This window comes from Protopterus annectens, chromosome 6.part0 (genome assembly GCF_019279795.1).
Source record: "Protopterus annectens isolate FY-2018-M chromosome 6.part0, PAN1.0, whole genome shotgun sequence".
In the NCBI taxonomy this organism is placed as follows: Eukaryota; Metazoa; Chordata; order Ceratodontiformes; family Protopteridae; genus Protopterus; species Protopterus annectens.
In genome coordinates, this window is record NC_056737.1 from 1572023389 (window position 1) to 1572046107 (window position 22719).

A 22719-nucleotide genomic window follows, 5' to 3' on the forward strand; every position below is an offset into this window, starting at 1 on the left:
TTTGGAGCTTTTCTCCCCAGGCCTCCGCTGAAAATGGACATGTATCCAGTCGGACTATCCCAGTCAACAAATGTAAAATAAATAAATAATAAATAAAATAAATATCTGAGCTTCAGATCAGTTCTATATTACTGTATTTATGTATTTATTTATTTAATGTCTGTTCACCAAGCAGGTGCGCTTGTCCATGATCCTTTTCAGCTGTGATCTGGACATACTGAACTTAACAGCAGTACACATATAATATAAAATGCAGAATAAGCCCAGAAAGAAATTAATAGTTAGGAAAAAGCAAGTCATAACAGAAAGTCTAAGTACTAGGACATTAGCAATACACAAAATTTATCAACATGCACAAACATGTTAAGGAAAAAAAGAGATATAAGCAAGGTTTAGATAACATTTAGAGTGAGATGTAAGAATTTAAGTGCAAAGACATTCATTTGTCAAGTAATGATAGCTTGAACTGTTATTTGGTATTTATTAACCATTGCCTCAGTTACAGGTGCACTGAGTTTCCTTAAGAAGATGGTCACTGAGTGCGTGTTTATAGTCCTCAAATGTAGTTTGGTTATTTTCTTCTGTGGGGAGGTGGTTTCAAAAAGCTGGACTTTAGCTGGAGACTGCTCTTTCCCCAATAGTGGTTTTGAATTTTGGGCAGACGAAGGGAAGCTTGCCATTTTGGGAGCATCTCAGAATGTAGTTTTGGTGTCTAAATATGATTGCTATTTCCAACAGGGGTAGTAGCTCAAGTTTAATATTTTGAAAAGTAGATGCCAAGAAGAAATGTAGAACTACCTGTTATTGATTGCTACTTGATGATATCAGCTGACTGCAGTGATATAAAAGAGGATCTGTGACAAGAATGAATTGTAAGGTTTTGGTTTGTGTTATTTGTAAGCTCTGAGTATTGTAAGAGGAATGGAGGGCTAGCAAAGGCAAAATGTATTCAAGTGTTAGAAGTAGAGCATTTTTAGCATTGACATTCTAAAAAAGGAAAGTGTGTAATTCTGTGGCAAAGTTTTGTTTGTGCCAAAGCTTTACTGGTGAGTTTATCTGTGCGAGTGGCAAATGAAAGGGATGAGTCAAGTGTCAGCCCAAGGTATTTCTATTCCAAGACATTTGGAATGCTGTTGCTTTGGTGTCCTTCAATAGAAGGGAGGGTGGGTTGAAGCCACTTTTTCAAAGTCCAGAGACCACTACATTGGTTTTCTTAGGGATGATTAAGAATTTATTATCAAAATGTCATCTACAGAGATCAGTAAAATTGCTTTTTAATTTGGCTTGTAGGTCAGGATGTGTTTTGCTAGATTATATTAAGACAAATATCATCATAGTACATGACAATGTGAAAATGTGGATGTTCAAGTGGAAGATCATTGACAGATAGAAAGAAGAGAGCCAAATAATGAGCCTTGGGGAACTCTGCGATAGGTGCTTTAATTCCAGAGAATGAATGAATGTGGTACATTATAGCAATAACCCACGCCTGGGTGTGGGTAATGCTGGATTTACCCACAGTTGGCGTGGTTTGGTCATGAGGGCGAAGCCCGAGTGGCCAAACAAAGCCAACCGTGAGTAAATCCAGCATTACCCACACCCAGAAGTGGGTTATTGCTATTATACAATGACATTATTTAAGAAAAAAAATAATTACTTTTCTTAAATAATGGCATTGTATAATGCCTCCTTGCTGCCCTTCCGCAGCTGTCTGGTATTTTGCGGCAGTTCTGATGTACTGCGTATGCGTATGCCTGCGCAGTACATCAGAACTGTGGGCAAAAGCAACGGAGAAAGCAAGATCTCTGTTGCTTTTTACAAACTGTTTCACAATGTTAAATGGGTTTAACATAGAGAGACAGCTTTAAATAAAGCAACGGAGATTCTCCGTTGCTTTTTTAAAGCTGTCTCGGTATGTTAAATCCATTTAACATAGCGAGACAATTTTGAAAAAAGCAACGGAGAAAGCAAGATCTCCGTTGCTTTTTACAAACTGTTTCGCAATGTTAAATGGATTTATCATAGAGAGACAGCTTTAAAAAAAGCAATGGAGAATCTCCGTTGCTTTTTTTAAAGCTATCTCGGTATGTTAAACCCATTTAACATAGTGAGACAGTTTTGAAAAAAGCAACGGAGAAAGCAAGATCTCCGTTGCTTTTTACAAACTGTCTCGCTATGTTAAAGCTGTCTCGCTATGTTAAACTCGTTTAACTTAGTGAAACAGTGTGAAAAAAGAGTTATAGTAATGGAAAAAGTCCGGGCGACCGGACCTTTTTCCATTACTATAACTCTGATTTACAACGTGCACGCTGACCAATCAGCGTGCACGTTTTTGAATATTTAATGGGGGGGGGGGTCATTGTATAATTGAGAAGTTCTACCCATCAGGATACTTTGGAACCATGCCTATTTATATGGTTTATTAAGAGCTTACAATTAACCATTTCAAAAGATCTGGTCATATCAGCCTATAGACCAGCAGTAATGAGCCCATCATTCATGTTCGTGTAAATGGAGTCAGTGACACTGAAGAGACCTGTTATGGTGCTGAATAGGTCGAGGAAACCATGCTGTTCATTGCAGAGTTGGTCATAACTATTTATTAGTTAAAACAGTTTTTTCTATAGTAACTTTTTGAAGATGTTTGTAATGCTACAGATGTTTGATATTGGTCAGTAGATTTTAACATTAGTGGGAAGGCCATTTTTTTGGAGTGAGATTTCTATGGCATATTTAAAAAGAGAAGGAACTGTGCCAGTTGTGAAAAGTTAAAGATATAAGTGAGGAGTCTGAATATATTCTGTGCTTCTAGTCTGAAAAAAATAGATGGAGCTTACTAAACACAGACCATGAAGAGTTTAGATTTATTTAGCAATGTTTTGATTTCTTTGACTGATATGTTAGAAAAGTGGGAAGTAACAGCAAATAATGTTTGGGAATAATTTTGAGAAGGAGAGGAGTGTCCCAGGTAATTGGGAACATGCAGTGTGAACCTGAAAACTATTAGTAAGATACCATAAAATAGAAATAAATGTTGGTATTTATGATAATATTTTATTTAAATGGAAGAACATTATTATTTTTTTTTTATTTTGGGTAGCTGTTAATGGCACTTGCCAATGTCTTTATTTCTTTAAAAAAGAGTTTTGGTTTAGGATAGTAAGCAATTTGAATTTGTCTAAGATACAAGACCTTTGCGGCTTTTGTGGCTATTCTTGTGCATTTCCTTAAGCTGAAGAAATGTGATGATGTTATACATTGTACTGGCCTTGTTTCCAGACATGCCAGGCTTAATCTCTAAACTTCATCTAGGCTTTGCTATTATCGGGTAGCCAGGGGTATGTCTGAACACTGAGTCTCTTTCTACTGTCTGGGCAAAGAGTATCCTGAATGAAGTTACTGGAGAAAAGAAAATAATCTATCATTATGTAAGAAAAAAAGAAAAATGTCTTATTCTTTAAAAACGGTTACATGACTCGTTTGCCTACTGCAGGCTATAATCTTACTAGACACAGTTGTAAAAAAATCTCTTATATGCATATAACTTAATTATGAACCTTGAAACAGAAATTTCATACCAGTTGCTTGGTAGGGATTTGGAAATTTTTCTGGATGTAAAAATTAAGGTAAGAAAAACAAAACTGGTTAAAATGAACTATTAACCCAATCCTACTTTGTCTGCCCAATTCCTTTTGTTAAAGGACTGTTAGCCAATAAAATACATAGGAATTAAATTAGGGAATTCAGTGACTTTTACAGATGGGACTGTTACTCCTATATTTTAATGTGAGCTAAAACATACAACACAGGTGGAGAAGTATTTGAATAGTTATTAACCAGCTAATTTGGGTGGTAAATTAGTTCAATTTGCCCAATTTTATATCTGCAGTCTGAGTTAAACCACTTCTGCTTGATACACAAATACCTATTAAGCTCGTGGGTGGGGGAGAGTCACAGGGTAGACTGCATAAAATGGAATTACAAAAGGACCTGGGTGGTTTAGCACTCGCAAATTTTGCACTCCATGTGAGAGGAACAAGATTAAAATGGTGCACAGCATGTTCGCTCAATGTACTAAAGTAATATGACAGGAGGAAGTAAATAACTGATCTTATACCAATAGGAATTTCTAACCACTGAGGATATTTTAAACATACATTCCAGACGAAACTACATACATGTCTATTGCATGGCTTCCTTTGGGTTTGCAAAAATGTGCAAAAAGATAAGTAGACTTAGTATACCATAGAATGCTTTATGAAAAATAAATGAGAACCGTTGCAAAAGCAATGTTTGCTATAGTGATTAGAGAGCATCGGCCTCATTGGGTCACTTAGTTATTGGATCTAAGAGGGATCACAATACAGTCTGCAGACATTAGCAAGCTATATAACATTATATTTGCAGGGAGGCATGCTAAAACAGATAAGTAAAGGCTTTTGTGAGAATTTGATTGAAAAACTCCTATTCATACAGAGACATTGGTGGACATGCTAGAAGCCACTAGGTATGCAACTTTTTTTTAGCTATGTTTGACCATGTATGCCTACTGGACAGTCTGATTAAATGACTTGCTCAGAGTCATGCAGTAGGCAAGTAAAGGTGGAAGGCACCCCGAGCACAGGAAGCAGTTCATTAAGAGCTAAGAGAGTTAGTCCTTTCTGCTAACTAAAGTTGTTCAAGGAAGTTTTATGGTCTCAGCTGGTAGCACTAGTTCAGGTATTTTCATATACCAACTAAAGTGAGATCACTTTCCTAACACATTTATTAAATGTAGGAGATGTTTTAAAAATGAGGTAGGCAACTGGCTAAATATTTTTGGGAGTTGCATAAGTTTAGATTAATTTAAACAAGATTTGTAGCAAATACTAAATGACCTTTGGCCTAGAGTATTTGCATTATATCCTGAGAAGTTTTTTGTTAGGGATCACATATATTAATTTACCTTTCAAAACTGAAAAGCAGCTGCAAAGCTATTAATATTAGTGACAATAAAATGTTTCACCCAAAAATGGAAGTGCTGATTTCCACTAATAGTAGACAAGCTCTTCAGAACTTGATGCCAGAAGTACTGGATATGAAACTAGCCAATGAGGATGAAAAACTCCAGAAGAAAGCAATGGAGACATTGAGATTGTGGGCACTTAATAGCTTGAAACTGTTAAACTAAATTTATTTATGTATTTATTTTGGCTGGATTTCATACTTAGGTGAGACAAATTATTGCTACTACACAAATGTTTTCCTCTTTTTTGATTTTGTTCTGTCTATCATGGTAATAGAGTTGGTTATATAAAGCCTAAACAAAAGGCAACACTGTGTTACCCATTTAAACAAGGTTTGTTTATGACTGAGTGAAATAAATAGATAATTGAACAGTAAAAAAAAAAAAGTTTCATAACTTCAGTTCAAAGCAAATAACAGAACTGAGACCTCAGAAGCTTGGAGATACTCTGGTATAACCATTAAGCACAAATTAAATTTTCATAAGCAAATCAATGAAACCGTAAAATACATCCACTGCAAACTTGGTGTATAGTATAGCATTTACAATTACAGCTAGAGTCAAGAAAGAGTTTAGCTGAATCATTGATGTTACTGTATACCACATTAGTCATAGAAACCCCTAAGACATCTGTACTATCTAAAATGATATACAGTAGAACTGTAAGGTATAAATCTAGTTTTCCTTTAACATTCATTATAGTACAGCTCTACTGACACTAAATTAGATAGTTACAGAAAACAAACATGCTACCTGAAAATAACATATGTCATCAAACTAATTCATACTCAGCTCTGCTCAGCACTAACTAATCTGCTAGGATGGCACACTATCAGTTGAGCCTTGCACCTCTCTAACCTGTATTATTTGAACGTATATAGAACATATTCACAGATAGTCCCCACCTCACGAAAGAATGAAACAAATTGTTACACCAAAGTAGAGAGCTTTGCCTAGTCATCCAGTTTTAAAACTTCTGTGAAAATGTACTTCTTAAATTCCACAACCTTTGTGTCTTGTAAATAACTCATAGGTGATACCACATAAATAACCACAATCCTTTACAAACCACAAATAAACTTCCTCTAAAATTTTGCACAAAGACATTTTAGTATTCCCATCTTTCAGCTTTCAGGCACACATACACACACACACACACACACACACACACACACACACACACGGACACACACACACACACACACACACAAACACACACACACACATATGTATTGATGTACATTACAACTACTTTTGCATGTCAAAACTAAATGTAAATAAAAAATGGCTGAAACTACACCAGTTGCTAAATGAAAAGAGGCATTCTCCTTTTGTGATTGTCAGCCAAAAAAAAAATGTTAGCAGTAATTTCAGACACACTTTGAAGACTGATTCTTCTAGGCAAAGAGTTTTTTGTAAGGCAATGTGTAAGGTTGGGGGTTAGGGTGGAGACCCATACCCTATCCTTAGCCTGCCCCTACAAGTAGGCTAACACTAAGCCTACATAGGTGATATTGTTAAAAATACAAAACATCAAATTACCTCATTAACAGTTACCTTCATCACAAACAAAATGTATCTAACTGAATTAATTGCAAATGTAAACCTTCATGTTACATTTGTGATTACCAAATGAAAAAAAAAAAAAGCATTCTAAGCATGGGGTTTTGTTCCTCAGCATCCTCGGAAATTAAATTTAATAACTCCAGGGTCGCACAACCATGTAGAAAGGGGAAAACATCCAAAATTATGTAACAGTCGATCTTCTGAAGTTTGACCGTTACATAATTCCATTAATTTGTACCGCCTTTGAAAATTACCACAGTTAAAACATGGGATAAATGCTTGCAGTGACAAATCATACAATACTGATATATATATATATATATATATATATATATATATATATATATACCTATACATCTACATATATATATATATATATATATATATATATATATATATATATATATATATAAAATATATACAGAGAGAGAGGAGGAGAGACAGCATGGCTTTCAAATATGGCTTGGAGAGGATATCAGTTATAACCACCTTTCTTTTCTCTTGCTTTCATGCTTGTTTCATCTCTCTTTCTGGATCGTTGTGCCTCCATAGTATGAGATTTGTAATATTTCATGAATTTACTACATTCAAGTTCTACAGCATGAATCTTCCCTAAAGTTTCCTTGAAAATAAAGATCCTTGGGTGAAACATCATATTTCAATAGCAGATATTAAAACTTAACACAAAGCTCTGCATGGATATATAATCTAATTTTATGATATTATAGGAAACTTTGTAATTCGCATGGGGTGACCACAGTTTTATAGCGGTTAGCGTTGTTGCCTCACAGCAAGAAGTGCTCCAGTTCGATTCTCGGCTGGGGTGACTTTGGTACGGAGTCTGCATGTCCTCCCTGCAATCATGTGGGTTTCCTCCAGGTTCTCCAGTTTCCTCCCACATTCCAAAAGCATGCAGTAGGTGGATTGGACACTCTAAATTGGCCGTAGGTGAGAGTTTATGTGTGAGTGAGTGGTACGAATGAACTATAGTGGCAGGGATAGCCACCCAGCAGTATAAACATTGTCTCAAGATAATTGCCACTGCTGAAGTGACACCCCAACCCCATGTGCAAAAATGGGAAAAAGGGTTCAGGATGGATGGGCAGGAAATTGGGAATGTTCTTAAATCCATATTCTTAGAAATGCATCAAACAGTCATGATATCCACCATTAAACGGTGTCTACTAACATTATGGAAGCACATGAAAAGTTTAGAAATACTTCCTAATTTCATTGTTTAAACAGTTTAGGTACACAAAAAGTGGACATTATAAACAAAGGTAATGAGCTAAAAGCATGATCATCACAGAAGGCATTGTAGAATCAGTTGGAAACATTCTCATGGAAAGTCATATTTTTATCATTTTCATATTGTTTGCTTTGCATATGGAATATCAAAGTTATGTTCTGTTTAAAACTAATTAATATTTTCATTCACTTTCCATTAAGCAAGTAACTGTACTTTCTTCCACACAGGACCATTATTTACCTTTCCATTATTTATGTCATCGGACATATAGTGAAATCTGTTGGTGCCATACCCACAATTGGAGACCAGACTACTCATGCGTAAGTTAAAAAGTCTAATTTATTAAATTCTATAATACTTTCATAATTTGCATCCATCTTAATTCTATGCAGGTATATGAATATATTCTCCTTTAGCATTCCTAGAAAAGTGGAGCATAACATTTTGTGTTTTCTTTTAGTACAATAAAATAAATAATTTGCATCTATATGTGTGAGTGTGTGTGTGTGTGTGTGTGTGTGTGTGTGTGTGTGTGTGTGTGTGTGTGTGTTTGTGTGTGTGTGTGTGTGTGTGTGTGTGTGTGTGTGTGTGTGTGTGTGTGTGTGTGTCTGCGCATATGCATCCATATCTGTGTCTAAAGAGTGTGCGACATTTATGAATTATATTTCCTTAATTATGTACATATTTAAATGCTTTCTGTGTAAATCTGTAGTATTATTTTAATGTGATGAATTACTCATTGAATTACTCTCTTCCTTCTCACACTTCCTCCCTGTTAATACTGGAGTACCACAAGGTTCAATTCTCGGACCACTACTATTTAACATCTTCACTAACTGTCTTCATACTTCCTGCTCTCAGTCCTCTCTTATACAACATGCAGATGACTCCACTATCATCTGATAATCTTTTGGAGCTCCACGCTTTAACCCAAAACTCCCTCAACTCTGTCAAAAGGTGGCTAACCGACAATCAACTTGTACTCAGACCCCAAATAACTAAACCTTTCTTATTTCTCCCAAAATCTGTTTCTCGTCTTAAATCTTTATTCACTATCACATCCCTTGACAATGTAATAAATGTAGAAACACACACCAAGCTCCTGGGTGTCATCTTTGACGATCAACTAAAATTCAATCTACATGCCCAAAATTGCATAAAAGACTCAACAAAAACTAGGCCTGCTCTTTACAAATAAAAAAAATTCCTCTCTACGAACTCTAGACATTCCCTTGCTTATGCCTATCTTCTGCCCAGTCTACTTTATGCCTCTCCAATCTTAACCGACCTATACTTCTCTCTAAAGTTGAAACTTGAACTCTCATATAATAAAGTTGCTTGGTTCGCTGCAAATCAACACTACAATTCACACTACTGCCTTTCTCTCAAAGCCCTAAACTGGCATTGAACTCCCTCACCAGCTCTTCCTAGCTCAACTGCTTCGTACTCACCCCATCATTAACATAGCTACCTACCTCCTGTCTCGCCATCTCTTTGCTTATCTCCCTCTATCCTCCCAATCTCTTTCTCCAGTGCTCTGACCAGTTACTCCTGGAAATCTACAAGCCCAGAAGAATAATTGGCTAACACCTATACAGCTACTCCTTTGCCTTGACCTGGAATTAACTTCCTCTAACCATCAGAACTAAAGCCAACACCCTCAACTTAAAAAAAAAAAACACTAAAAGAGACTCTATTGCACTTCTGGCTCTGCTCCTGCCATCATCCCCCCTAACTCTCTAATCCCCTCCCACCACCCCTCTGTTCTCACTATTCCCCTGATAATTCATTTTCTGATCTCCTTCTCTCACATTCCCATATCTTACTTCCTAATACCCTACCTTTCTCTGTTCTTATTTATCCTTCACTTCACATGCCTTTCACATTCACCCCTTCCACTGATATAGGAAGCAAATTAGTGTGATGCTTTCAAATTGCCCTTATTCTTCTGATCCACATGTACATTTATGTTTATAGGTTAATGCACAATGTATTGTTTTATTCACCTTCTATTCCTGCTATAGGTTCATAGGTTTATAGGATGATAGTAGGTTTTTGGCCCAGAGGCCCTTGTAAGCCTAGCCAAGAATTTTGCCCATGTTCCCAGAAAGTCAGCACCTGTTTCCCCTGCCCAGGAGGGACACAGGCGGGATTCCAAGGCTATGTATCATCTTCTCCAGCTCTCTACTTAGTAGTATTTTATTTCATATTTCTATACTTCATGGCTTGCAGATTGTTTTATTTTGTTCTGTATTTTGAGATTTTATGTATCTATAATTACTTCTGTATTTCGTCTATACTTCTATACCTCATGCCTTGCTGACTGATTTATTTTGTACTTTATTTTGAAGGTTTTTTATGTACCTATATTTACTTCTGCATTTAACATCTGTCATGTATTTGAAGTTTTTTGTACTTTGTGTTATTTCTGTTTTAATAATTGTTCTCTATGGAGCTTTTCTCCCTGGGCCTCCACTGAAAAAGGGCAAATGCTCAGTTCAACATACCCAATTAACAAATGGCAGAATAAAAATAAATAAATGTTCTCTATACTGGTATTCTGGTATTTCCTCATTTGGTATATCCTATTTTTTTCTTTAGTATTACAAAATGGTAAGTGTTTACTGCAGACCTGATTGTTGTTACTATCAGATGGCAGAATTACTCTAACAGCCCAAAGGGAAGCATTGTGTGTAACTAGTTATGTAGCTTATTCAATCCTATAGTGCCTTTTTGTATACTTCCAGTTAACACCCATAGCTCCTTATGACATCCAGACCTTTCTTGGGTCTGACTTTTTAACTAAGTGACTTACCAGCTTATAATAGGCAGAAATAGAAAGTGTTAAATAAATTTGTTAGAATCGGACTGTAAAAATCATTGAGTTATTCAAAAACAATGTCAATCAATAACAAACAATAATGCAGGTTTATTTCTACTATTATTCTAGTAAGACAGAATTAAATGCATTACATAAACTTTGTTCTCTATTATGGATTTAAGTACATTTATTCCTAACTAAAGCACACATTTCTCTATATATTTGATCACACAACTTATATATGTTTGAATGTTTAAATACACATCTTCCTAAGCAGCACACATTGTAAATATATTTTTCTAGGCAGCATGTATGTAAATATATTTTCTAAGCAGCATGTATAGATTTTTCTAACATTCTCCCTCCTGTTAATGCATTTAATGCTATTTGAAACATAAACAGTATTATTTCATTTCTTAGCCTTTTCCTTTCAAGGACTCTCAGCTAAGTAAGTCATTTGTTTTATATTTCAGATAGACTTTCACTTGGTATCAACAAATTCAATTCCATATCTTGGTACATAGTTTCAGTCACTGATACATCAAATAAGTCTTTAACTAATTTTTTTCACACAGGGTATCCCGCAGCAGACACATGCTCCAATTATGAGCAGTACCACACAAACTGCAATCAGAATGTTCAATAGGATGGAACCCCACCCCCCCAAACAGATTCTGGAAAAAGTCTGTCAGTGGGTTTGGGCCTGGTTTAGTCATTGCTGATACTTGCTGAATTACCTCTAGGTGGTCATTGATTTCATGTTGGTTGTCTGGAATGTACGCACAGCATTTTTCTTCGTGTACCACCTCTTGCCGCTAGGGTGAAGTAAAGAGCCATTCGATTTTGTAGCACAACAGTTTTTATTGCATTCAGTTCATTAGTCACCAATTCTAGGGTGGAAAAAGTTGCATTGCTCATGACTTTTTGACAGCTTCCTCAGCTCCCAGATCGATTTGACTGCTCCATAGGCTGGTGGTATTCCTGCCCTGGATATAACACTGTTGCCCAAGTTCATATGAGTCAATTTACTTTTGTCTTTCACAGAATTATGGCCTTTTCAACCAGCTTCGATTTTACCAACTGGATTCACAGGTTTTTTTTTTTTTTTTTTTCACTGGACCTTCAGATTCTCGAGCTGTTTTCCTTACGTTTCGTATTTTACCCAAAGGTAATTCTGCAGTATGTCTTATTGCTGAAACCAGATAACCCAAAAAACAACTGCCGGACCAATTCTCAGGTAACCATTTATATGCCTTTTTCCCACAAATAAAATCATTACTTTGGTACTGATACGTGTTATCCCTGCATGAAACATTTTTCTATTCTTAATAGACAATTGCTTAGTTAAGACTGGATTGTCACATACTGCATTTAATGTAGTTTTCATGGAACTCAGATATGAATCATGGTTAGTATTACAAACAGTACCCCCACTTTTGACTTTAATGTAACATTTATAAGACATTGTTATATTACCATTACTCCAGCCCACCTGGAGGGTATTACTTTTTAGAGACATACAACTCCTTTTTGTGTGAACAGGTATAAATAAAGCAATTTTGTCCTGTGATCTCACAGTTTCTGTATAAAAAACTTTCCAAAGTCTTATTTTATCCCCAGAGGGACAGAGGACGTTAAAGTCTATTATATTTTGTTGGTATAGCTGTACAAACTCAGCAATTTGAAATGTGCATAGTTTCTGTATACACTTGCTTCATGGCCAGGTACGTGTTAAAATTTGGATGCCAGTCTATAAACAGTTCATCACGTCTTCTCACTTTCACTTGTGTGGTTGAGTGCAGGAAAAACCACAATAAGAGAAAAATTGTCACACTTATAGTTAACAAATACATAGTTAAAATAATTATGCAATAGTTCTTGGGTTGCTCTGCTTTTTGTCTTCTTTACTCTTGGCCATTTTGCCCTTGTGTATCAGTCACAAAGTTTTTATTCAGCTGAAAGTTCTTTTGTCTGAAAAAGAGTTAAACTGCAAAACAGATTTATTCATAACAGTTTCTTTATTTAATTAGCTAGTGAACTGTCAGCCTCCAGCCCTGCAGGCATGAGAGCTTTTTTTACTGAGGCACATAATATGCCCTTCCAAATACTACTTTAAAGGGGATCAAACCCTTTACATTTGTTACTATTTTCATGCTCAGCAATGCTAGAGGTAAACAGCAAATCCAATTCTTCTGAGTCTTACTCATCAACTTTCTTAACTTGTTTTTTTTTTTTTTTTAAATCCCATTGTACCTCTCCACCAGTCCTGCTGACTGTGGGTGGTAAGCACAGTGATTCCTTAAGGAAAAGCTTCTACCCATTTTGAAAACATATCTATGATCACTAAACAGTATTTCTTTCCTTCACATTTATTCAACTCTATGAAGTCCATACAAATAGTATGGAATGGATATGGTGGTGTAGGGAAACTCCTTGCTTGTTTTAAATGCTCCTTGTGCATGGTGCTTGTTACAAGTATGACAAGCTGCACAAAATTTTATTGTATAATTTATGTATCCATATGTTTGGAATATTTTATTTACTAACTGTACCATCCCCTGTTGAGACATGGCTCTGCCCATGGCTCAACAAAGCTGCATCTCTAAATAAATTAGACGGTAATATTGTTTTTTCCTTTGGAAATGTACAGTCCATTCTTAAAAATTGCACCTTGTTTTACCCAGTTTTGTTTTTCTGCTGTTGTAGTAAGCATTTGCATTGTTTTTAACATGTCTAAATCTAAAATCTCAAAGGGCTGTAATTTTCATTAAAAAAAAAGTTCCTGAGTCTGAGGCTGCTTGCTTTGCAGCTGCATCAGCTCGTGCATTACCTTTTGAAATCTTATCCTGTTGTTTTGTATGAGCTACACATTTACAAATAGCTACTTTGGTAGGCAACTGAATAGATTCTAATAGCTCCAAAATAAATTGCGTATGATTAATAGGTTTTTCACTGGATGTAATCATCCCTCTATTTTCTTTATTATTGTGCAAACACATGCACTGTAGAAAAAGCATACTGATTATCAGTATATATGTTTACCTTTTTTTGCCTTTTACTAAAATACATGCTCCTGTCAAAATTACCAGTTCTGCTGCTTGAGCATACAAGTTGTGTGGCAAAGTTTGTGCTTCTAAATTTTTAGTGTCTGTAACTACTGCATACCCCACCAGATTTTTTCCTGTAGGACCCCTTCTGCATGAGCCATTCACGTAATATGTCACCTCAGCATTATTCAAGGGCATATCTGTAAGATCTTGTCTAGGTAAAGCTAACTGTTTATATGAGGTTGACTCAGCAGTATGGTCATACATGAAAGATGTCTAGCAGGAGAAAGGTATGCAACTTTTTCTTGTGGCAGAATTATTGCAACTGCATGAGGCATTCTCAATGTGAGAGGGTGGAATAACACCATTGAGGCTGAAGCCTGTACTGCCATTGCTGCTGCAACTACTGCTTGTACACAGTGAGGCAAAGATTGCACCACTGGGTCTAACTGTAATGAATAGTAAGCTATGGGGCATTGCTTATCCCCATGTTGTTGCTTTAATACTGATGTCATGTACCATTGCTTACAATCTATGGTCTAAAAAAAACGTTTGTGATAACTTGGAAGTCTTAAAACTAATGAAGAAGCTATTAACTGCTTCAACCTGCAGAAAGCCATTTCTGCTTTTGTTTTCCATTGTAAAATAATTTGGTACCCAGTTCCAACAAAAATTAGTTGTACCTAAGAAAAGACATCATTTCTTTTTTAGTTGTTGGTTTGGGTGCTTGCAAAATTGCTGTTTTTTTTCCCTTTTTTCTTTCCCCTTATCTAGTATTTTATCTTTATTGAATATCACATATCCCAGGTATCTAACCTGTGTTTTTCCCAAAGTTGTAACTTACTTTTGTTTACTTTGTGTCCTTGTATTACTAAAAATTTTAACAATGCTACTGTATTCACCCTGCACTGCTGCTGGGTGCTGTTAGCAAGATGTCATTTACATAAAGTAAAATTTAACTACTTTCTGGTGGGGTAGACCCTGCCAGATTGCTAGCCATTTTTTGTGCAAATATTATTGGGCTCTCATAATATCCCTGTGGTAGTCGAGTATATGTATACCTTTTACCCTGAAATGTAAATGCAAACCAATATTGACTATCAGGATGTATAGGTATTGAAAAGAAAGCATTACTTATATCTACCACAGTAAAATACTTCTGTTGTGGCTTTAAATCATTTAACAAGGTATGTGGGTCTGGCACCGTGGGTGCTTTAGGTATTACTGCATTATTTACAGCTTATAAATCTTGTACCATCTGCCATTCCCGTTCGCTTTCTTTAACAGGAAATAGGGTGTATCACATGGTGAATCAGGAGATTCTACCAGTACTCCTTTTTGAGTAATGCTGCTTATTATAGGCTTAATTTTTACTTTTGCATTCTTTCCCAAAATGTATTGTTTTTCTGTGGTCTAAAAGCTGACTTTGGGGTAATTGTAACTGGTCCTGCTGCTTGAATAAGCCCTACATTTAACTTGCCTGTTGACCACAGAGTTGTTGGAATTTTACACAAGGCCTTTTCTTTTCTTTTAATAAAATGCTAATCAGCTGTCCTTACTAGATTGCAAGTGTACAGCTGTATGTGTCTGTGTCAACCAATTCAGTTTTGTTTTTATATTCCTTGTCCTGACATTTTTAAATCAGTCTGTTTTCCCATTTTGTTACCTTTTTTCTAAGTCTGCCCATTTAAAACTTTTGTTTTTGTCAAGCTGACATGTGGCAGTCTATTGGACTTATACAATCTCATGAACTCCTGAGGTAATGAACAGCTTACTACACTGTTTCCCTCAGTATCCCAGCATAAAGTTTGTAATATTAATTTGTCAGCAGGATTTTTACTTATATTTCTTATTAGGTCCTGGTGTGCTACAGTAGTATGGAGTACAATGTAACAAGTGCTGCTGATCAGTGTCAAGGGAGGGTACCTTACTGATGGCTACGTTTATCAGTTCTTTGGTTACTGCCCTGGACCAATCATAACTAGGTCCTGGCTGTACCAATAATAGGCTTCACCCTCTGATCACACCACAAGAGCATTCATTTGTCTTTGTGCTTCCATACCCTGCATGGTAGGAACTACTGTTATGCCAAATATTTGCACAAGGTCTTTTCCCAGTAAGTTTACTGGATATTTTTGCAGAAACTACAATTTTACTTTTCTGAGTCATACCTGAAACAGGGTCAGTTATTGCTATATTATGGGAAAGTGGTTCCCTGTATAGCTGTCCATTTGCTGCTTTTACTAATATATAATCAGGTGATTTAGAATGTTTTGGTAACTTGGAGGGTATATCAAAGTCCGTGACGCTCCTGAGTCACACAGGAATTTGACCTTTCTTCCCTCCACCAGAAGTGTTACTTCTGGTTTTGTATTTGCTAGGTAGAGCTCCAGGCTCAACAATGCTAAATCTAAAATTTTATTTTCATTTTTATTCTCTACATCTGTTTGTACTTCCTCTATTCCCTCTACTACATTCACATTTTCTTTTGTTTATTAACCTTTCCTGATGATTTTTGGTTATTATCACTATCATATAGTCAGTCCACATCTCCTTTATCTTCTGTCATTGCTTTCTTATTTTGTTTATAGTCCCTAGCTAGATGCCCTTTTACCTGACTGTAATACAAATACTTCAGCTCCGTCTTCAGCAGTGAAGACTTGTGCCCTTTTTTCTTTTTACTATTAAAGTGTCTTTCAGTACGTCTAGCATACTCAAGTAAGGCTTGCAGCCTGCTTGTTCAGTGATTTATCATATGCCTTGTAATAAAACTACTAACAGAGGCAATGCAACCTTTTAAAAATGTATATATATATATTTTTTTTAATTGTTATTTTAAGCATTTTAATAATCTAGCATAATATCCATCTACTGTCTCATTTCCCTGTTGTATGCATTAATTAATGCAAGTCCAGTCTGCTCTAAGTTTTCATTTTTCAGAGATTCTGTCTGTTAGACCTTTCACTCTGTTGTCTAAAAATGTTTCAGAATTTTTAAGCTTCTGTTTTTCTTTTGCCTGACGCCTGCATCAGATTAAAGCTTGTTTAAGGAGTTTAACTAGTGAAAGTTTATCTAGTTTACTATCAAATTTATAGTTGTTAACACATTTTGCAAAATATCTCACATTATTTGCTTACTGTAATTGCATATGCTTCACATTATCCGTTAGGCGGATCTCGTGATCTCTTAGTGCACTGATTTCCCATGTCTTAAAAAGACTGTTACGTAACCCTTCTCTTGTACCACGTGGTATCTTATTTCCCCATATCCACAGTAGTGTCTAGAATGACTGTTTACTTTGCTTTGTTATTCCCTGATCTATGACTCAAGATACAATACTTGACTCTCTCTCCCTGCTATCACAAACCTTAGCAATAGCACAGTGTAACCTGGTCCCTGATCTAAAACAAAGACAAAGAGGGAAATTCTTCTTACCTGAGCCTCCTGCTCTTATTGTTTCTCCTTGGGGCCCAGTCTTCCGCTTTTCAGCCACAGATCAGAAAGTGGACAGCCTCTTTACACACAACAATTCAGTCGGAGGTCTTTTCACTTTAAGAAGAACCATTCTTTTCGGCAGCTTCTCCTGCGCAGATTTATTAGCACTTATGCACTCTGTGACCTGCAGCTTACCAAGGGAATTCCGGCACGATTAGGACCAAAATGTTAAATAAATTTGTTAGAATCGGACTGTAAAAATCATTGAGTTATTCAAAAACAATGTCAATCAATAACAAACAATAATGCAGGTTTATTTCTACTATTATTCTAGTAAGACAGAATTAAATGCATTACATAAACTTTGTTCTCTATTATGGATTTAAGTACATTTATTCCTAACTAAAGCACACATTTCTCTATATATTTGATCACACAACTTATATATGTTTGAATGTTTAAATACACATCTTCCTAAGCAGCACACATTGTAAATATATTTTTCTAGGCAGCATGTATAGATTTTTCTAACAGAAAGACAAGGCTTTATTCACAAAATGACATGAAAATTGTTAATTTAGGATGTCCCACAGTAGAAAAACCTTGATTATATTATGCTTTTTAAGTTGATTTTTCAGAAAATGCTCTGGAATGCAAGGATGTATGCAGGCTGTAAGAGATACAACATTCCTGACCACATAGGCATCAGTGGGCTAGTATAACAAAACAAGTATGACTCAGTAGCTAAAAAAATCTATAAAACATTTTTTGAAAGGCATAACAACCTTTATTATTTTTGTCAGATCAGATATACACATTAAAACAGCACCATCGCTGCCTCATTTCCACGTCTTGGCATAGTGCTATGTCTCATTTATATGTTTGTTTGCTGCATCTAAGCTGTGCTAAAATGCTCTACAGATGAAGAAAAATACTTACCATCAATTAGAAAAAAATAATATAAATTTTTATTGTTTTGTGTTATTTGACTTTTTTGAAAGTCAATCCTATGGTTTCGACCATATGAAGTTCGACTTTCTGAAAAGTTAACGTACTGACTTCATACATATATAGATATGAAAACTGCAAGAAAAACCCATCCAAGCTAGAGTCTTCACTGTGTAATACCTTTAAACTCCTGTAGTGGAGGCCCATGGTATATATGCAGATTGCCCCTTAAGAAAATATACCCTGGGATTCAGAAAGACGTATTTTCTGTGCAGGAACAGTGTAGGAGCTCCTGCATAGAAAATGGCCTCCGAGCGATTCAGGATAGTGCCATTTTCACGTGCACAAGCGGTCCTACACTGTTCTAGCATGGAAAACCAGCAAATATGCAAATCACTTCATTTGCTGGTAAAAACCATGCAAATAAGGTGATTTAGCGGTTCACCAAGCTGACAGGTCTCTGTGCTAGAACAGTGTCAGTGCAGAAATGTATTTGGAAAATAACTGAGTAAATTTCCGCAACTGACAAAATGGAGGCATGACAGCTTGTGAAAAAGCATGCATTATGTACATTAGACAAGCCAATGGCCAAATATAAGGCCATTGGCATTAAAACATGATGAATTATTATGAAAATTAAACTTTTGTTTTGGCCGATCTTAGATATTTAAGCATAGGGCAGTGGCATGCAAACGGGATTGTGCCAAAAATAAAAAAAAAAAAATCTGAAAACTCAATTTTAAGTTAATTCTGCATTTTGCCATTATAGTCAATGGCTTGCAGAATGTAAACAATACCAGGGAGGACTGGTTGTCAAGGGGAAAGGGTCCGTTTTAGTGCAGTAACTAATGCCCTACACATTGTGGTATTAAAATAAGGGGAGTTATATTGAATCACATATTTCTTCAAAGTGTCAGCTTGTACCTAACCATTTAGGTGTACCAATACAACAGTGCAAGTCTAAGAGCTGAATGACTTCATAAGGGGGTGTGTCATGCTTGCTGTAAACTCACTGAACCTCTGTGGCCCATGTTTGTCCTTAGCTAAGCACAGCTAAGGAAGGGGGTGTGTCAGATTTGCCTGAGCACTGAGTACATAGTCTAAACGGGTTTACGCACAGTGCACTGGGTTTTGAACAAAAGAAAAAAGAAAAAAAAAGAGGAAATGGCAGCACTGTTTACATTTCAGCACCGGGTATGAACGGTGCACCTCGGGGCTTAAATAGGTAGGAATTGGGAAGGGGAAACAGCAGTAGGAAGGCAATCAAGGAGAACTAGCATAACTGGCAGGTGGAATGTATCAGAATCAGCCAATTACACATGCAGCAGCCCAGCACACTACTATAAACTATGCAAACACCTTTCTGACAGGTTTTTACCACAAACTCTACACCACTAGTATTTACAGACAGGGTATTTTTAACTGGCAAAACTAACTAAAAATGTGAGAGGTTGCTGCTGCTTTACTCCATCAATATGTTCTAGAGACTGAGGGTGATGAGGAGGAGAATGCTGACAACCAACCCACAGTGAGGAGGGTAACCTACCAGGGCCTACATGAGCTGTAGATAGTGGAGTGCTATAGGGTGGACAGGAACATTCTATAACAAATCGTTGAGCTGTGCCAGCCACACCTCACACACAGAACTTACAGAGGGGAGCCCATCCCAGTGGATACTAAGGTATGTGTAGACTTAAAAATACTAGCCACAGGTACCTTCCAAAGACCAACTAAGGATATTATGGGGGTCTGACAGGCAACAGCATCCAAGGTACTTCACCAGTTTCTGGATGCCATTACACCACAAGCCAATGAGCACATATATTTCCCCACCACCCATGAGGTGTTGACCAGATGTATGCGTCTCTTCTACCATATAGCAGAATACCCTGAGGTAGTTGGTGCTATAGACTGCATGCACATCCACATCAAAGCACCACCTGGAAAGCAGTGTAGGGTCTACATAAACCTCAAGGGCTTCCCCTCCATCAACTGACAGGTTGTGTGTGATGCCCAGGGCATTATCATGAATGTGTGTGCTGGCAGCCCTGGAAGCTATCATGATTCCCACATCTGGCATTGCTTACAGCTGTATGAGGAGGTTTTCCAGGGAGGACATCCTATATGGCCATCTAATGGTGGATGCTAGCGATGCACTGGAGCAGTGGCTGATGACACCCATCAGAAATGCACACACACCTGAACAAGAACACTATAATGAGGCACACGCACAAACCAGGATCATTGTAGAGCATGTGTTTGGGATGCTCAAGTCACAGTTCCGCTGCCTTGACATATCCAGTGGAGCTTTGCAGTACTCTTCAGCTACATGTACAGAAATGTTCATAGTATGTGCCATGCTACACAGTATGATCCTGTGGAAACAGCTGCAGCAGGAACAGCACGGGGCAGGGCCACACAGCCCCCCCACCATTACCAAGGCCAGCACAGGCATAGTGGGAATCGGAGGAGAAACATCTTGAGCCTGCCCCTGTAGGCAGAAGGAGGCATGCCCAGTATGTCCATGCCTTGGCAAAGAGGCAACACATAGCATGCACATTGACACTGTAGGGACCCAGGGACTGATACCTCTCTACAACTTGCACATACAGTAAAAGGGATGCCAAACAAGACACTACCTGTGCTTTACCATGTATAGGGAGTGTACTACATGCATCCAACATAGTCAGCCCTCCAGCACCACCCTCAATACTGGCCCAGCAACAAGGTAAGTCACCCTTCCTATCAATTACTGAGTGGAGTAGTATGTTCTCATAGTTGTATGTATGATACGGATGCAAGCATGCAAGTGAACTGGGTGGCTGAATGGGATAGCAGCAGACAGCTGACAGCTATATGGGACAGCAGGAAATCCATAACAAGTACTGGTGTTAACATACTAGGCAGTACTACACAAGGTGACAACTCCCACTGCAGTACATGTGATGGCCCAAATAACTGTGGGTGTCAATAGGTCACACACATGGATGGAAATGAGGGTAACATACCCACCACCAGCCTCACCCTGCAGGACAGTGTAGATAACCATAAAGAAAGGCTGGGCTAAGGCCCCCAAATGATGGCAATGGTGAACAGCCCCCCTCCAGACCTACTAGACATACCATGACAGGTCTGGCAGTCGCATGTTAGTTCTGAAGGGTAAGAAGTCTGAAACTGAAATGAATGCCATTAAAATGTAACATGTGTACTCCACTGATATGCCTCCTTTCTGCATGATAGGTCACAATACAATATGAAATGGAAGCCAACAGGGTAACCAAAATACCAGTACAGTCATTGCAAATGTTTAAAGTCTTCAGGTGTGCACCCCCCCCCCCCACAATCCCATGTAGAAATGCAGTAACATGTCAGTTTGAGGATTAATATAACTGGAGCACAGATTGCCAGAGCTGTCCCAATCTGCATTGTTGGATGTGTACAATATGCAGGGGTCAGAGTGATAAGTTTGTTGTGTGTTTAATATTGCCTGGACGTGGTCAGTGTGTGGGCCTGGATGGTTGTGTCTCAGTGGCCTAGGTACTGTACAGTGGCTGACAGGGCCATAGGTTCATAGGTTCATAGGTTTATACTAGGCTATCTGCCCTAAGGCATTTATAAGCCTAGCCCAAATTTTTGTGGCTTACGCCACCCCTTATATGAAAAAATACTGTGCCCATTAGTTTGTTGTGCCTCTGTCCAGCAGTGACACAGAGATGATTCCCGGGGTAAACCTACGATCTCCCATCCACAGGTCTAGATTTCTCTTGAACAGAGTCAGCGAGGTGCTCTGCCTCACATGGACCGGGATTCTATTCCACAGCATAGGGAGTCTCTGAGTGATAAATTTATCCCTCCAGCACATCCTATTTATATTCGTGCTAAGGTTTAAGTCGCTTGCTCTAGTGGTTTTGGTGGATTTGGATTTTTTGAGGTGGAGCATGTCCATTAATTCCGGGTTGGACATGGCCTTGTATGTCAGGCACATGTCACCTCTGAGCAGACGGTATGCGACTGAATAGAGCTGGAGTTTCTTCAATCTGGCAGCATATGACAGATTTTGGAGTCCCTTTATCCTTTTGGTGAGGAACTTTTGGGGTCTCTCCAATTGCTGCAGATGTCGGGTGAGATACATCCCGAATGGGGCATTGTACTCGATCATTGGTCTGATAAGTGAAGAGTACAGGAACGATGACCTCACTAGATCTGGATGTGAATCCCTTCATGATCAGGTGGGCAATGTAGAAGGCCTTTCTAACCACTTTAGCAATGTGAGTGTCAAAGAAAGGCCACTGTCAACCTGGGTCCCCAGGTCCCTGATAACCTCTTCTGTGCTTAGTGGATTGCCACCTATATGGTAGCTTGGGGTTACCTTGTTTTTCCCGAAGGGTATGACTATACATTCTTTGGCGTTTAACTTCAGGCCATGGCTCTGGCAGCAGCTATCTGTTTCCGTGAGTCGCTTCTGAAGGATATCAGTGTCCGATGCAGTGTCCACTATGGCCCAGTTTGCAGTCGCCTGCAAACTTTGCCATCCAAAGTCCTCCCATCTTGGCCTGTACTTCTGAGAAGTAGATGCCAAACAATAGCGGGCCAAGGACCGAGCCCTGTGGGACACCACTTGTGACCGGCTTGGAGTCTGACATAGCTC

The 22719-nt window shown here is 37.7% G+C and overlaps 1 protein-coding gene across 1 annotated transcript in view; it reads left to right on the forward strand.

The window, feature by feature from the left end:
* LOC122804006 (solute carrier family 15 member 2-like) overlaps positions 1–22719 on the forward strand; it is a 748008-nt gene that overhangs the window by 160351 nt on the left and 564938 nt on the right. Inside the window, exon 4 of the mRNA XM_044073688.1 lies at positions 8048–8140. Coding sequence (XP_043929623.1) covers positions 8048–8140 — 93 coding nt within the window. The remainder of the gene's footprint in view (positions 1–8047; positions 8141–22719) is intronic.